The 17,915-nt window shown below is 45.5% G+C and overlaps 2 protein-coding genes across 3 annotated transcripts in view; one reads left to right on the forward strand and one right to left on the reverse strand.

The window, feature by feature from the left end:
• LOC120765096 (V-type proton ATPase subunit S1-like protein) overlaps positions 1 to 17,915 on the reverse strand; it is a 48,309-nt gene that overhangs the window by 19,790 nt on the left and 10,604 nt on the right. The window lies entirely within an intron of this gene.
• On the forward strand, positions 1,546 to 3,336 carry RPS23 (ribosomal protein S23). Its single transcript, XM_040089401.2, has 4 exons — positions 1,546 to 1,617; positions 1,874 to 2,033; positions 2,811 to 2,931; positions 3,143 to 3,336. The coding sequence occupies exons 1-4, from the start codon at positions 1,614 to 1,616 to the stop codon at positions 3,287 to 3,289; spliced, it is 432 nt and encodes a 143-aa protein (XP_039945335.1). The 5' UTR covers positions 1,546 to 1,613; the 3' UTR covers positions 3,290 to 3,336.

Genomic DNA, 17,915 nt, shown 5'->3' on the forward strand with positions numbered 1-17,915 from the left:
AACCAGCCCTACGTAAACTCACAAAATTTTCGACTGTATTTTCCACTTAAGCCATGAGTACAGGCTGTGTTAAAAAAAAATGTGTTTATATCTAATTACTGCTTCTTCAAAGTCACTCCCAAAAGGGAACACAACACTCATGATTTGGATGGATGCAGTTTGGCAGTGTGGACTGAAGCAGCTTTCAAATATGAGAAGTACAAGCTTGTCTCTGTTACAGGGCTTTGCTCTGGGCAGATCTGCTTGGGGGCGGTGCAGAAATTAAAAGTCACAATGCCCCTGGATCCCTGGCAGTGTCCAAGGCCAGGTTGGATATTGGGCCTTGAAGCAGCCTGGGAGAGTGGAAGGTGTCCCAGCCCATGGCAGGGGCGGCACTGGATGAGATTCAAGGTCCCTCCCAATTCAAACCATCCCATGATTCCATGAAAAGCTGCAAGTAAGAATCACAGAGCCACTGAGGTTGGAAAAGATCCATAAAACCAGTCAGTCCAACCATTTCCCTGTATGGCCAAGGCCACTCCCACCCATGTTCCCAACATGGCCTATGTATCCCCCCAGGGATGGGGACCCTATCCCTGTCCTGGGTACCTGTTCCAGGACTGGACAGCCCTTTCCAGGAGGGAGTTACCCTGATATCCAACCTGAACCTCTCCTGGTGCAACTTTAGGCCATTTTCTCTCATCCTGTTGCTTCTTCCCTGGGGGAAGAGCCAAATCCCAGCTCAGTACAGGCTCTTTCCAGGCAGAAGTCCTGTTTCAAGTCCCACCAGGCTCTGGGCATGGTCCCCACCCAGCCCAAAATAGCCCACAGGATTTGAACCCACAGTCTCTGGGACTTCAACCCTCCACTCCAGGGATGCCAAAAAGGCCTCCGTGGAAATAAGGGCCCACACAAAAAAACCCCACAAAACCTGCGGTTTTACCTGTCAGTAATAATAATCGAGTGATTTTTCTATTTCTATTGCTGGTTCTGCACACCAGCAATAACCGGGAGTTCCTCTGGGTGGGCTGGCAGTGGGGTTTGGTGGCAAAGGTCACCAGGCACAGCCACGCCAGACATCACCTCGTCCCTGTGGCCAGGTGAGGGTGAAAAGGATGGGTCACCTCTGTGCATGTGTAGTAAGAGCTGTGACATTGATTACCGCGTGTAAAAGGCTTTTTGGAAAGAGGCGCAAAGTTTGTGGAATGTAAGTACACCCTCGTGTAACAAACTGTATATAATCTACGAAAGTGAGCACCTCGGGGTGACAAGGAAGAGAGACACACCCACGGCACAGTAAAAAATCCATGTCGGTTTGCTATGTCTAGCTCTGGTTCCAAAATTTTCTTTCCCAATTTTCTGTGAGGACAGAAGGAACCCGACTCCCCGAGGACACGAACGCGCGGCACCGGGACTCGAACCCCATCCCTACCGAGCAGGGGTCCTCGCTGCAGCGCCCTGCCGGGACTAAACCAGAGAGGCCTCTCTGCTCGCCGGGCCGCCCCTCGCGGTGCCTGTCGGTATTTGGGTCAGGCGCTACGCGGGCAGCCCGCGAGGGTCCTGGCGGGCGCGGCTATAGGCGGCGGGCGCGGTCGATCCTCCCTCCTTTCTCGCTCGGCAGCCGCGCGGAGAAGATGGGTGAGCGCCGCGCCGGGCCGGGGCCGGGAGTGGGGCCAGGGCTGGAGCTGCGCGGTCTAAGGCGGCGCCCGCGGCGCTCCGCAGGCGCTCCGCAGGCGCTGCCCGCCCGCTTGCAGCCGGCTCGATGCGGTGCGGGCAGCGCTGCAGGCCGTGAGGCCGCGTCCGCCATTACCCGCCGCATGCCCGCCATGGCCTCACGCCGCCTTCCCCTCATGGCTCTTTCCCTTTCTCACGCCGGCCCTGTCTCGCCCTGCAGGGAAGTGCCGAGGCCTCCGCACCGCTCGGAAGCTGCGCAGCCACCGCCGGGACCAGAAGTGGCACGACAAGCAGTACAAGAAGGCGCATCTGGGCACGGCGCTGAAGGCCAACCCCTTCGGGGGCGCTTCCCACGCCAAGGGCATCGTCCTGGAGAAAGTGTGGGTGCTCCTCCCGGTTGGAATGGGCGTCCCAGGGATGCAGCTCCCACTAGGGATGGGGAAAAATAGGAATTCGGGGTGATTTTTTCCCTCTCCTAGGAATTGGAGGGGGAAAAAAAAGGGCTGAAAATAAAGACTTTGGGCAAACGTTAGTTTAACAAAAGTAAGAGGTTTGGCACAAATTATAGCAAAATGAGAAACGTGTGGGTTTTTTTCAAAAATTAGGGGAAACGGGATTTTGGGCAAGAACTAAATAAATTTAAGAAGAAATAGGGAACTTCAGTTAATAATAAGGGAAATGGAAGGTTTTTGGGGTTTTTTTTTCATAGGGAATAATCAGGGTTTCGGGCTCAAATGGAAAGAAAATTGTGTTTGTCATACATTCAACCTATTTCTGCCTTTTATCCCCCTCTTTAAAAATTTATCAATTTCATTGGAATGCTGCCAAGGCACTAGTTTGGGGGCACTTCCTGTGATTTCAGTTGTTTCGGGGTTGTTTTAGAATTCTGCTGAATCCGTCTGGAGGTCATTTTAAGTTTGTTTGGCTTAGGAAGTAATATTTTATGGGATTCATACATAAATCTAGATTAATACATATTATGTCATACGAATTCAGTATTAATTCAGTACTTCTAAATAGCTCACTAAATAGCTCACAGGTGCTGAAATACAGATACAATTTCCACTGAATACAAGGTACAAAATTTAATTCTGTGTTAATTAATGCCTGTTCTGGTCCACCACACTGATCTCTTTGCTGGTTGGTTTCCCTTGCAGGGGGGTAGAAGCCAAGCAGCCCAACTCTGCTATCAGGAAGTGTGTCAGGGTCCAGCTCATTAAGAATGGCAAAAAAATCACAGCTTTTGTCCCCAACGATGGCTGCTTGAACTTCATCGAGGTAATTGCCAAGAAGCCTAAAATGTTGTACAGAAAAGTGCAAATAACAGATTTATTGCATTAGTGCTGAACAAATCTGTTAGTGGGTTGGGTTTTGTGGATTTTGGTCACACACCCCCTGTGCTCCCAGCCTGTGCTGGGGCAGGGCGGTGCAGCTCCCATGGGAGGTGCTCAGTGCTGGATTTGGTGCTCACACCCTGTCCCTGTCACAGGAGAACGACGAGGTGCTGGTGGCCGGGTTTGGGCGCAAGGGCCATGCCGTAGGGGACATCCCGGGTGTGCGCTTCAAGGTGGTCAAGGTGGCCAACGTGTCCCTGCTGGCCCTCTACAAGGGCAAGAAGGAGAGACCCAGGTCGTAAATCCTCACCAGTCTGACAAGAACGCCAATAAAATCTTTGGTTTAAAAGGAGTTCTGTGCTTCTTATTCTGGGGGTGCTGAAGGAGGAGATGACAAAAATCTTCCCATAGAAACTGAAATTAAATTTCTCCCAAAGTCTGGCCAAAAAGAAACCCTAAACCCTAATACTCCTTTGGAACTACTAAGCAGGAATCAAAATACCCCCTCAGGGAATGAGAAATGGCATGAGTTTTAATGCATAATTGTGAAAAAGATCTTTCCTCACATCAAAAATGGTCACTGGAAATGCTGGGAATGGTGTTAGTGGCAGCACTTCTGGTCTCACCTGTGAGCACAGGTTAGGGCCCTGAAGAGGTGATTAAACGATTACCCATTACTGTGTTGAGTACAAATTAACTCTGGTTATTTTGGGGTAGGCCACCCAACTTGAAGACACCTGTTGAACACCGGCCCTGTGTGCTGACTTGGGTGTCTGAATTTTTACCTACTTAGGCAGACAAAAATGCATAGTTAGGAGTTAATGCAGTAAAACCTCAAAATATGTGGCTGAAGTCAGAATGAACAATTCTGTTATAACTGCAGGTGGTCTTTGTGGTGACAGCCTCTGATTCAAACAATTCATTTATTTATGTAGGAATTCATGTGAGAATTCAACAATCTATGTGTATATGGGGAAGGAAGCAAAGAATACGTAGAGGATCTCTCCTGCGGTTATGCTCGAACTCCTTTTGGCAAAGGCAGAAGTGCTCATGCTTCTGACTCTCAATTCCAGAGGAGGAGCATTCAGCGGGCACTGGAGCAGCTCCCGCGGCTGGGCGCCGTCGTGAGGCCGAGTCGCCACCAGATGTCGCGTCAGGAGCGGGGAGGGGGACAGCTGACGGAAATGCTCCAGCAAAGAACTTGAGAGTGTTCGGAAAAAGGGAACAGGGCAAATGAGGGCTTCAGAGAGGCAGGAGAGCAGCCCCAGGCTGGGGCTGAGCAAATGGAGCAGCCCTGGGGTGCTGTAGGGCAGAGCTGGGACCCCAAACCAGAACCCCCCCTGTGCTGGGCTGAGCCCCAGCGTGGGCAGCAGGGGAGGAGGGATTCTGCCCCTCTGCCCCTCAGCTGAGACCCCACCTGCAGAGCTGCCCCAGCCCTGGGCCCAGCACAGGAAGGAGCTGGAGCTGCTGCAGCCAGGCCAGGGGAGGCTCCAGGATGGGCAGAGGGATGGAGCAGCTCTGCTGGGAGGAAAGGCTGCGAGAGCTGGCATTGTTCAGCCTGGACAGGAGAAGCTTTGGGGTGACCTCAGTGTGGCCTTGCAGTGCCTGAAGGGGCTGCAGGAAAGATGGAGAGAGACAACTGCCAAGGGCTGGAGGGACAGGACACGGGGAATGGCTTCCCAGTGCCAGAGGGCAGGGATGGATAGGATATGGGCAAGGAATTGTTCCCTGTGAGGGTGGGCAGGCCCTGGCACAGGGTGCCCAGAGAAGCTGTGGCTGCCCCTGGATCCCTGGCAGTGTCCAAGGCCAGGCTGGACACTGGGGCTTGGAGCAGCCTGGGACAGTGGAAGGTGTCCCTGCCCATGGCAGGGGTGTTACTGGATGGGCTCTTCGTACCTTCCCAGTCCAGCTGCCCTGTGATTGTGCCAGTGCCCAGGAATAGTTTGTGTTACCTGCACACTGCAAGAAGAACTCAGCCAAACATCACTAGAGGGGTTTTAAGCCTAATAAAGATGTGTTATATAACCCCAAATCCTACAAAACAGGAGAATCCACAGCTGGCCATGTTTTCCACTTCATCACCAAAATTATTAATATTTTCACTTATTAAAGCAGTTGGCCAACCATCTGACACCAGCAATACCTGACTGAATAACACTGCTACGAGAGAAGATGCTGTTTTGTAACACAATTGAGGAAGGTGTTAAGAGGGTGCTCTGTAATTCCATTCTATGTTCAAACACAGCAATGAAATTCCCTCTTGCATTAAGGTGAATTTGTCTCCAGGAGGTGACAGCTACAACAAGCTCACAAGTGGGGAACTGAAAGCTTCTTCCTGGTGCAGAGTTTTTTAAGATTTTAATGAAATCCCAGACATAACCTGTGTGACACCTTCCTAATCCTCAGCACTCAATACAGGGTTACTTTTGCAGCTCTCAGCTTCAGGCTCTTTTTTTTTCATTCTAGGTAGTAAGAATTTATTGCTAAAAAATGCACTAAATTCCCTGAAACACTCCTAAAAGCCTACATGTTACTAAAAATAGGTATAAATGCCCATACACATGCTGTTTTCTAGAAGAGAGTATTTTTGAGGAAATAATTGTAACTTCACCATTCAGAGGGAAGAGCAATCGTCATTCCTTTGTGCTGGAACTGAATTTATATGTGTGCAATATAAATACAGATGTCTAAACAGATTCATGAAACCATCATCAAAGGAAAGCTGGGGGGGGGGAAGTTACTGATATAGTTTCGCTGAAATTCATGGAGTTGCAGCAAGAATTGATACTGATTACTTGACTGTATTTAGCTGTAATTAAGGAGTTCCACATTTCCTGCATGGAAAGGAATGTTCCTGTTAGTAACCAAAGCCAGGCAACCTCAAATCTCCTGGCAGGGGATTAAATTCTTACCTGGTCATGCTGACACAAATGAGGGATTATATATGTGGCTACCAACTGCATTCCACAGAACAATACATTTTTTGGCTTAGGTGAACACATAAAATTAATTCCTCTTGATGATTCTGGTAACTGAAGCCAGGTATGAGACTGTTCTCTCTTACAAGAAGTCACCAGAAGTAAAGTCCCTCCCTTGATGTGTCTTCCCAGATTAGCAAAGATGAACAACTGAGCAAATTTACAAATCTAAACAAAAGATTTTCTCCTTGGTAGGATGCAAGAGTTCAGAAAATGCACGTAGACAAAACCCAAGCTCAGGTCTAAGGATCTTCAACAGTTTCACTAAATAATGAATCACAACATAAAATAAAATCACAAAACAGTGCCACAATTCACTTGATGTAAAATATATATGTATATATATATATATAAAATTTTCGTACATAAAAATTTGGTTAAGATATCCTAAGTCATTAAAGGCATAAATGTAAACAGGAAATTGGATGCCTACCTCCCACCCAGCCATTAAAAAGAAGCTATCCAAACAGGCTTATTTATTTCCTTGGTCCCAAATATTTTTGCTAGCCTGTATTTGTTTCTATATCTAACCTCCATGTATTTGTACTAACGAGCTGAATTTTGGCTTTCCAGGTAAATTTCAGGAAAACTTTGATACTGATGAGACTGATGTGGTGTCATGTCCTTGTCTGAGCCCGGTACAATGTGTAATGCCCTGGTCAAATAATCCTCTTTTTTCTTTGCAAATGGTAAATTAAGGTAGAAAGCAATGGGCATTGAGACCTTTTCCATGTAAAATAAAAATATTTATTTTCCTTTACATATAAATTCCACATTTTGAAGGCTGAGTGCTTCTACGCTTCTGTTCCAGGGTATCACAAGTGAAGATCACAGAGCAGGGGTGAACATTTAACAGCTCTTAAACCTGCTGTTACCTCTTCTTGTTGGTTCTTCCTCCAGTCTAAGTCTCATTTAAATTTAAAAATGGGCTGTGGATGCAATTATCAAGCACATGTTACCAAAAGTGTTAAAAAATCAGTGTAGCTGCAGGCCATATTTTGTAAATCTTTTACAAAAATGGCTTTGCAGGTTGTTATGACGCATAACAAAATAAATGATGAGCTTTCATTATTAATTCCAAATGGCTGGCAAACAAATTCTTCACCAATGGAATTTGAAGGACCGCACTCTGTATTCCATATCCAGCAATGACAAGTAATGGAAGTTAAAAAACAATCTGAAAAACCAGAATCTGGATGCATTTCACACTCCTTGCTCTGATGTGGCACACGCTAGACTCCATGTGCAAGTGACAATTGCGGAATGTACAAAGTAAAATTTGTGTTTCAATGTCAGCTGCTCAGACTCTGTTTTACACTGCAAATAAAATGGGATTGGGACACAAGCCAGATGAGTGTTAGGGGAGTTCCTCATAATCTGGTTCTCAGTGGCAGCATCACCAGGCAATTCCCCAAAAACCAACAGCTGTCAGGGGAGGCTGCTGAAGCAGTGCAGGGTAGGGAGCAAACCTGTGAACAACCACAACTACAACGAGAAACACTAATTGGAAACAACAGCAGTTCCCAGGGGGCACGGAGAGCTTCCCTGGCAGGCAGCAGAGCACGACAGAGCCAGATGTTCCCACACGGCTGCTCCAGGCACCTGAGCTCCAGAGCTGGACATGTTCACTCAATGCAAGCTCCAAGCGCTCTCTCTGTGGTAATCCTGACCCTGTTTGCTCCCTGAGGTGTGATGTGTATGGGAAATTCCCAGGATGAGCATGGTGGAGAAGGTGCCTCCCAGGTGAAGCAGTCTCAGCCCATACCCTGACTGCCACAAGCTACACCACATCCCACGAGCATTTTTCTGTGTTTACACTGCGTTTTCTGCCCCACAAATGGTGCGGATTTTCTAGAGGTAAGGTCAGCAGATGCAGCAACAAGGCTCTAGCTCGTGCATCTGTGTGCAGCCTCACCAAGGGCACAGGCACAGGAGGCAGGAGATGAGTGACTTCAGGGGAGACCAGTCCTAAGGAAGGTCAGGTCTGGGTGCTGGGGAGGTGTCCTCATAGATGCAGCCAATTCCCACCATATCAGTGGCGAGTTCTGGCCAGAGAAAGAGCCATGAGCAATCATTTCCACTCTGGCGTGGCTGACCAGCCAGGAAGGATCCTTCAACTTCATCCCTAGGGAAGTCTGCAGCAGCTTTATTGCAATCTAACCACTCCCAGTCCTTCAGCTCAGGGCTCTGGAGAGGCGACAGCAAACACAAAAAAGGAGTTAAATTAAAATCCTTGCAGCAGTTATACCAGACCCCCAACCCTGTGCTGGGGGAATCAGTATAAAACACTTCTCCTGAGAGAGACCCAGGACATCAGGGACCCTCTGGACTCATGAAAGGTCAGCAATGGGCCAAGCACCTCTCTGCACAAATTTTCACTGAAAAGCAACTAAGGCAACAAGGCAGGCAAGAAAGCAAAACAGTGAAAGGTGAGTCCTAAATTAACTAAACCAAGAGCTTCAAAGGAGGAGGTAATGGTTCTGCTGATTATCCATCTGATCTTTGGAACAGGAGGATGAGAGAGGAAAGGATGATTTCCTTTTCTCTTACCTTTCAGCCAAATCAGCATCTGTGCTCTGCTCAGGTGCCAGTTTTGCATAACTCAAAGGCAGATTCAGGCCCACAACTGGGCCTACAGTACTGAGCCATAGTATTATGTAATTTGTATGTCTAGGGGGAAAAAAACACACAAAAAAGGACCATAAATATATCATCCCAGCTTTTTCTGAATTGCAGACAGACTCAACAGTCACAAAATTACTTCAGATGGGGCTATTCTTTCATTTCTCCTATCACAAATGTATTTTAACTTTCAGGCCTGAAGTGGACAATACAGAAATCTTATGCTGCTTGGACCAAGGAAGCAGCTTTGGCCATTTCCACTCTTCAGCTGATTGACTTTACCAGCATTGCATAAAGCCTTGCAAGGCCCAGCAGTGCCCCTCACCTGTGGTGTTCCTGTGAGCCAGCCAGCACAGCAGAGATGAATTCATTGGTTCGACAGGGGTGCAAGACAAAGAAGGGCTGCCCAAGGATGGGGTGCTCCTGAGAGGGAACAGAATTTGCTTTGTCATGGAAGGGAAAAACAGAAAACTCATCACTTGCATTTGGAAAAGACAAGGCAGGGTGCAATCAGCCCATGATGCAACTTTTCTCACTTCAGAAACTTAGCTCGTATTGCTCTTCCTATCACAGTCATGACATTAATACATATTGTATATATTATGCATCAAAAATATACACTCTCTTCTGTTGAAGGTGAAATACAATCAGCATCCATGCTACGCCACTATTTTAGTTAAAATGTAATTGTTTGCAAAAGTAACTCAAGTTACTTTATCAGCATTAACTGGATAAGGAGAGGCAAGGTTACTGTGTAAACCAGTCTGATCAAATGTAACACGTAAAACCTACTCCCCTCAGGAAAAACAGTCTTCGAGGATCCCAAGCCCGGGTATTTTCCTCGGCTGGTTTTGGGAAATACACATGGTTCCATTTGGGGAGGCAGCAATGAGGGAGAAGGAAGTGCTCTCAAGGTGGCTTTAACTTCCACTTGGTTCTGATGCTGAAAATGTTCTCACTAGGATCAATCTCTTCATGTCATGAGAACTCTAAAAACTCGCAGAAGCCTCAGAATATACAAAAAAAGGGGTGTTCAGAAAGCTTTGTTTCACACTGCAAACAGATAACTTGCATAAGAATGCTACCATCTGCTGTCAAAAGTGAATTGATGCAGTTTTTGAGAAAGAGTAATATTTTGAATTAAAACCCCATTTTAATTATCTGCTCAAATTAACTTAGACCTTCAAATAATTCCAGAAAATACATGGATTGTGCCAATGGTATACCTTAAGACAGCCAAAAAAAAAGTACATAATTAATAATATTTCCAAAACTATTATGTAAAGAGAAAAAGAAAAGAAAAAAAAAAAAAAAAGTAAATTGTGCAAAAAATTTCAGCGAGCTCCCTTACACAGGAGATGAGTGTAAGAGGCAGCATAAACTCCCAGAAAGAAGAGAGAAGTAATCTGGGCTTAAGTGAATTAGCTCTTTGAACAGGGCATGAAGACAATTCCCAAAGCTGAATATTCAGCCTGAAGTTATTCCCAATCATCCTGACCCCCAATATTTGATTTTGCTCTGCACTTCTTGCTTCAGCAAACCACCAGCGAGTGACACAGGGAGGCCAGACTTGATTTTTAAAAATAGTTTATTACCTTTGCATTCTACATCTTTCTTCTTTTAGTCCTTCCTCTTCTTACAACTTGACAATACAGTGACACTGAAAACATTCCCAAACACAGGAATTCCATGCTACTCGAAAGACAGGAGCATGTCACACACTGACAGGAAAGCTACGAAAGCACAAGAGACCAAAAGAAATCCTGGGCCAAGAGCCATTAAGGAGCGGCCTTTAAAAAGCAAAAAGGCTGAGGTGGGTACGAGAAGCTTGTGGAGCATCAGGGAAAACACTCTGAGAGCATCAGCTCTGATCCAGTCAAATGCCACATTCCAAATCCTGTACACAGTGGCATCCTCTGAGGCTCTGATGTACACTCAAGGTTAAACCACTGACAGAGCAGCTCTGAGGAAGAAGCATGGGGATGCTGCCAGTAAAAATGCAAGAGTTATCAAGGCCCTGGATGATTTCAGACTTGGTAACGGGCTGCAGAGCCTCCCACTGCTAGGCCCCCAGCCTGCCAAGGAGCCAGCCTACCCTGAGAGAGGGTGGGGTGTCTGCAGTGGGATGAACTCGAAGTCCTTCTCAAACACTGTCAGAAAGGTGAAAATGAATGAAAGTTTGTGCTGCATCAGCTTCATTAGCATCAGTTCACTGCCTGCTGCACTTACTGGCAGAATGATGACACTCCACATGCACTGAAAAGTATCCTGAGGAAAATATTAGGGCAGCAATTCTACCCTTCATCGAGGCTGGTCCAGTGCCAGTTACACCAAAAATATAAAGTCCTACTGAGACTTCACAAAGAAAAAAGCCCCAAACAGTACAAACAATATATAAGAATCATTCCACTTCTTGTTTACAATTAATATTTTTCCAGTCAGTCATGTACCAGGGCAGTGTGAGAGTTTCAGGTCAATTCCCACAAGCACTCACTGGCATACTGCAAGAACCCATCTGCAGGTTGCCCACAACTCTTCTGGACAGTAATACACCAATCCACAGTTTATTTGAAATCAACAGCATTGCTTTCTTGGATCTATGAGGCTGAGTTACAGCAGTGCCTGTTCAGCACCACACACTGGAAGCCATCACACATCTGCATATCCCTCTGAGTCTGACCCAGCTGGGATGGGGAAGGAATATTTTCACAGTTAGGCACCAGGTCTGCTGTATTTGGAAGCTCAAAATGTTGCTTCATTTATTTTCTGTAGAAAGACCTCTCTTCTAGGTGATGCAGGAAAGCTGTGTGAGGGATGTTCTGTGCCCGCTGCTGTAGCTGCTGCCTCAACTCCTCCCATTAAAAAAAACCTGGGAGAGAGAGATGGATGAAAGACACAAATGTTCCATGGGGTAGATTGAAAATGAATCAGAGTCCTGGAATGTTGGGTTGGGAGAGACCTTAAAGCCCATCCAGTACCACCCCTGCCATGGGCAGGGACACCTTCCACTGTCCCAGGCTGCTCCAAGCCCCAGTGTCCAGCCTGGCCTTGGACACTGCCAGGGATCCAGGGGCAGCCACAGCTTCTCTGGGCACCCTGTGCCAGGGCCTGCCCACCCTGCCAGGGAACAATTCCTTCTCAACATCCCATCCATCCCTGCCCTCTGGCACTGGGAAGCTGTTAGCCCTTGTCCTGAACCTGGTTTGTTCAGGAATGCCAGCCCAGGCTGGGTTTGAGTGAGCACTGGCAGCACAGCTCTCTATTCATTGTCTGTGTAGGTACAGCCCTCCACATACAGATGTTGAGCAGGGAAATGTCACAACACTGATCTGAGCAGTAGCAAAGACTGGGCAGTTCCCAAGCACAAGTATAATTAAGACTAAACTTCAGTCAGATTGGATTAAGTCATTTTATCAAGCAGTCTCCAAGTCTGATTTAAACCAAAAATAAACATTACTTCAGATAACGGGTAATTGTCTGTAGGTTTCTGTACTGTGCTCTCCTGCTCTCCTCCACAGCCAACAAGAATTTTGTTGTCAGTACATCTCTTGTAACAGCACCATTTATTTTCTCTGTCATAACTGGAGCTCTTCCAGAGGTAATGGCTTCTATTTTCTCCAGTGCTACATTAAACTGCCTCCAAGCATCCATCACAACATTTATGGTCTCTCCATTGATGATAGTGCAGGGGATTTGTGCCTGAAACTATCTCTTCCCCGACCTGGTTTGCATGATGTTGCTTTGCAAAAATAAATTCACATAGGGGTGTCAAAAATTTCATGCAGGATCCTACCTGCAAACACCACAGCCAGTGCCAATTGATTCCAGACATTTTCCCAGTAGTGTTCAAAACCCGTCACCAGGTCAGAAAAAGAAGGCAGAATTAATAAAACATGCTCCCCATAATCTCTTCCATTTAGGTAAAGGAAACAGTAATGCAATTACTAAAGAGGATACAAGTTTTCCCCTTCCTCCCAATTTCTGACCACATATACTGAAACAAATGGCTGGGTTTACGTAAAAATTCTTCAATCAAGATTATACCACAAGTAATTTATGTTCTTGAATTCATGGTCTATCTTCTTTTCATTCTTTATTTTCACACACATCAATAATTGTTAATATAATCCAGCTTGACACATTCAGAAAGAAGGCAGGAAGATTTCTGTCTACAGACTGACCCTGAGTCCCACAGCCACAACAGAAACGGCATACATGGAACTTCAAATGCGTGGAACTTAAGGTCAAAGGGATTTTATTCTAATAATGGAATTACTACAATGGAAACTCTATTACTATAGAATTACTAGGAGCAAGCATAACAGTTAAGGAACTGTAATGACACAGGGAACTTTTATAATCCTGATAGAAGGTGTAAATCACAGTAATAAAGCTGTTGGTAGCACAGTAATCATACAGGTCTTCTCCATTCTACTGACTTAGGATTATGCTGGATTTTGGGAAGGAATTGTTCCCTGTGAGGGTGGGCAGGCCCTGGCACAGGGTGCCCAGAGAAGCTGTGGCTGCCCCTGGTTCCCTGGCAGTGTCCAAGACCAGGCTGGACACTGGGGCTTGGAGCAGCCTGGGACAGTGGAAGGTGTCCCTGCACATAACAGGGGACGGAATGGGATGAGTTTTCAGGTCCCTTCCAACCCAAACCAGTCTGGGATTCTGTGAACTGGGACAGATAATTTTTGGTCACTGACTTCAATTCGCAACCAGAGGCCAAGTCATCCTACTGGCATAACTAAGGCAAGTTTCCCCAGCTTTGCAACAAAACACAGAAACCCCACCAAAGCCAGAGGCTGAAGATGGAACAACCTCCCCTGACTGCGACACGTGCTGAGGAATGACCGGGTCAGTCCCATTGCCAAAGTTCTCCTGCATTTCTCAGACAATCAAAGAAGGTCTGCATTGGCATCATGCAAGGGAAAGCATGAAGGGACCCTGATGAGACAAAGAAGTGCAAACTAGCCCCAAAAAGCAGATTCCTGTGGTTACTGAGCCTGTCTTTGTCAGAGGAGGCTGCGGAGTGGTTTGATTTACACTCCAGCTCTTTGAAGGCAAGCAGTTGCAGTTGCCCCCATGATTTAATGTCCGCATTCCCCATGTGCTCCCAAAGAACCACAATCAACTTCAGCAATGGTTTTTTTATTAACACTTTTACTACTTCCAACATCACATAGCCAGTTCAGCTGGATCCTGTCCTTCTTTCATCAAATACAAGTCCGAGCTGAAAAGGCAATTAAATGGCTATGTTTTCCTGAGGAAAGCAGAGATGCTTTGGCAGATCCTACAACACAGAAATACAAGGACAAGTAACACAGCCAGAATTTCTCTGAGATGAACCACGCCTACCACTTTGCATCTGCTGTTTCAAATCCATCATGGATCCTGACAAAGGTGCCTTCCAAACCAAACCATTCTGTGATACTGTAATTCATATTTTATGCCCCAATTCTGACTGATTCTAGAGTATTTACAGCTTTGAAGAGGTGGCGATTATTTTTTACATTCTATAATTTTATTATTTTATTAAAGGTATTAAATAGCTAACACAAGATCCTTGAAAGTCAGGAGAGCTAATTCAGAACAAGCAAAACAGTAATCAAGAATAGCCAACACTGCTGATGTATAATTATGTATTTTATACACATATATAAAAAATAAGGTTTGAATTATTAATTTCAAGAACAGGAGGAATCAAAGCAGTAGGTGACACTCAGGCCTGTTTCTATAGCTTAACAAGCTTCTTTTAAGGTTTTAAAGCTTCTCACAAGTACGTAACTTATGCATTTAGGATATTTCAAGAAAACTTTATACTTAAAAATTGGCAGGTCCATAGTTACATTGTCAAGAAATGGCATCTCAGCCATTTTCCTAAGAAATAAACAGATGATTCTTCTTCCATGCTTGCCAAAAGTAGATTAATTCAGTTGTCACCATTTTAGTTATATAGCATATAGTCTTAATTAATTACTATTTAAAATCTGTTCTTAAGTTATGAGATTCATCTAAGGTGCAAAACTGAATGATCCAACAAGCTGTGGAAGTATGGAAAAGACACTGGAAACAGATTTCCTACCCTGATTAAAAAATTATAAAGGGAAAAAAAAAACCAAAAAAACCCCCCACAAACCCATGCTGGCATGTGACAAAAGTGACCTGAAAGGGTTCATCCTATAATCCTAGGAATGCCCCAGCAGTGGTGCCTGCCTCCCCCAGCAGCGTCTGGGACAGCAGGAACCTAGGCTCCCTCTGTTGTTCACTCCCCCTGCACTGCTCCAGCAGACCTGCACCATGGGCACTGGAGGACACACTTCTGCCAGGTAATTTTGCATCCTCTTATGGACAAGTGGCCTCATGAATTTGTCTAAATGCTTTTGAACTGCTGACACCATCTGCTGTCACCACTAGAGAGCACAGGTGCTTAGGTATAAACTGCTTTCTGTTAGCACAGATAGATAACTTCCATTTCAGCAGGACTTTTCTTCTTCTTCTTTTTCTTTTTTTTTTTTTTTTTTTTTTTTTTTTTAATTAATAAAGTAAGAAAAAAAAATATGGTTTACAATGCCTTGTGGCCACTCCAGTGGCCTTTCAAATGAATCTGAGTGCGCCATATATGATCCTCACTTCTTTCATACTGTGCAGTCAATGCTGTTGTGTCATTTAGGATTTTTCCATAAGGGGGAAATGTTCAGTAGGCAAATTCAATCTAGTAGCAAATGGCCAGCAGTCATGGTGGGGGGAAGACAGAACAGAACCCACCTCAGCTTACAAGGAGAAATGCCAGACCAGGAAGGGAACATGTTCTTAAAACTTACTCCACAAATCTCTGCTTGGGAAGCTCTCTAGAAACAGAACCACTGCTAGATAAATTATGTGTAAATGCAACGCACATCACTAAAACAGATTTTACACAAAAGTAGGAAATAATCAAGAGCATCAATACTATTACATTTTAATTTACTTGATTCATTACAAATCTGTATGGAAAATGTTACTGAATCTTCATTTCAGAATAATTCAAGTAACAATAGTACCAGGACTTGAAAGTCTGTCCTGAATTATGCCCAAGAAACTAGCAGGGAACTTCCTACTGCTTTTACCTCTGCATGTAAATTATTACAGAATCCTGAAATTACTTTGGTTGGAAGGGACCTGAAAGCCCATCCAATAGCACCCCTTCCATGGCCAGGGACACCTTCCACTGTTCCAGGCTGCTCCAAGCCCCAGTGTCCAGCCTGGCCTTGGACACTGCCAGGGATCCAGGGGCAGCCACAGCTTCTCTGGGCACCCTGTGCCAGGGCCTGCCCACCCTCCCAGGGAACAATTCCTTCCCCATATCCCATCCATCCCTGCCCCCTGGCACTGGGAAGCCATTCCCCGTGTCCTGTCCCTCCAGCCCTTGTCCATTGTCTCTCTCCATCTTTCCTGCAGCCCCTTCAGGCACCGCAAGGCCACACTGAGGTCACCCCAAAGCTTCCCCTGTCCGGGCTGAACAATGCCAGCTCTCGCAGCCTTTCCTCCCAGCAGAGCTGCTCCATCCCTCTGCTCATCCTGGAGCCTCCTCTGGCCTGGCTGCAGCAGCTCCAGCTCCTTCCTGTGCTGGGCCCCAGGGCTGGGGCAGCTCTGCAGGTGGGGTCTCAGCTGAGGGGCAGAATCCCCCCTCCCCTGCTGCCCACGCTGCGGCTCAGCCCAGCACAGGGGGGGTTCTGGTTTGGGGTCCCAGCTCTGCCCCACAGCACCCCCAGGGCTCCTCCAGGGCTGCTCCATCTGCTCAGCCCCTGAGTGTGACCACCCAGCCCCATCCCTCACCCACGCAGGGGTTCAACCAAACCCATGGCTCTCCAACTCAGAGACAAGGATGTCACGTCAGTGTCAAATGCCTTGCCCAAGTCCTGGTAGATGCCATCAGTTGCACATCAGTCAGGTGCTTATCAGTAAGCTTCTTCTTTTACTCTACATTTAGTATTAGTTCATTATTTGGTCTTCTCCCTGTATGAAATTAGTTGGACTAGATAATTGTCCAAGAAGTCTTATGGGGAAAAGCATGACTGAACTATAGAGCAGCTGAACATCATTAACCAGCGGCTAGTTTTAAAATAAAACCTCCCTGGTAGCTTGTACAATACTACAGCTTGGTTTAAACCCCATGAGTTCAACACAATGTAGAATATTTTAGTGGTAAATAAATACCCACCCAGCTGTGCCATCCTTGTATCTTCTCCCTGTCAAATAATGTTCCAGTCTGTACTGGTAAGACTCCTTTTTCTCAGGAAGTTGTATTAATAATATTCCAAAAATATTAGCAGGGGATCCATAGCAACTGTTGATGCAACTCAAATTCGTTAAGAGCGATCCTAGCAACCTTCTGTTAAGAATTCTGTATACAGCCTCCCCCACTTAGCAAAATCTCACAATATGGTAAGAAAGATCTGTATGTCTAAGAATAGCTACCTTACCACATTTTTCAAAATGACTGAGCTGTAATGATTTAAATCCTCCCTATCACATTTTCAGCAAGATGTGCCTCTACAACACTATATCAATGTGTTCTGTTCTGAGTTTTGACTCTTTCTCCTTTTTTAAATCGCACTATTAACATCCCTGACATTTTAGAAATAATGTTTATTGATTTTTCCGTTAACATTGCTATAAATTAAGTGATGTAATGGACAGGCTTATTGAGGTACTATAAAGAACATGTCCTCCAGATTCCTAATTCCTGGTTGAAAAATACTCTAGATTAACTCAGAAATGGGTGCAGTTCTGTGCTGTGATATCCGTGGTTTGGGTTTGCTTGAATATTTCTGATATGGCAGAAAGGACATATTCAAACTACCCAAGTATCAAATGACAGAAGAAAAACACCTTGTTTAGATGAAACTGAGAAACGAATGGTTGAGAAAAACCAGATGCAAAATTCCTGATCACTCACTATTCAGAAACATAGGATACAGTCATTATCAGAATGGTTTGAATTACTTTATCTGCAGCAACAGTAAATAGCTAAACCAGGAAAATACTCATTTATTGCTGGCAACTCCAGAACCAAGGTGTCACATATGAAATGTGCTGTCTCCCATGGCTGGGAGCACTTTGGTAGCAGAAGTAATTGAATCTGAACAGCATTAGTTAAAAAGGAGGGAAGCCATGTATGGACACATGTACTCCACAGCTTCCAGAATCCTTCGGAATCCTGACTCACAGATTAATTTTCAAGACTATTTCTGCAGGATCTTCAAGTCACCAAGTTTTGTTCTTGTTTTATGGGGTAGTTTTTCAATCCCTGAGCCTCCTGTAATAATGCAATTCGATTTCTATC

Source organism: Hirundo rustica, chromosome Z, assembly GCF_015227805.2.
Source record: "Hirundo rustica isolate bHirRus1 chromosome Z, bHirRus1.pri.v3, whole genome shotgun sequence".
Lineage (NCBI taxonomy): Eukaryota > Metazoa > Chordata > Aves > Passeriformes > Hirundinidae > Hirundo > Hirundo rustica.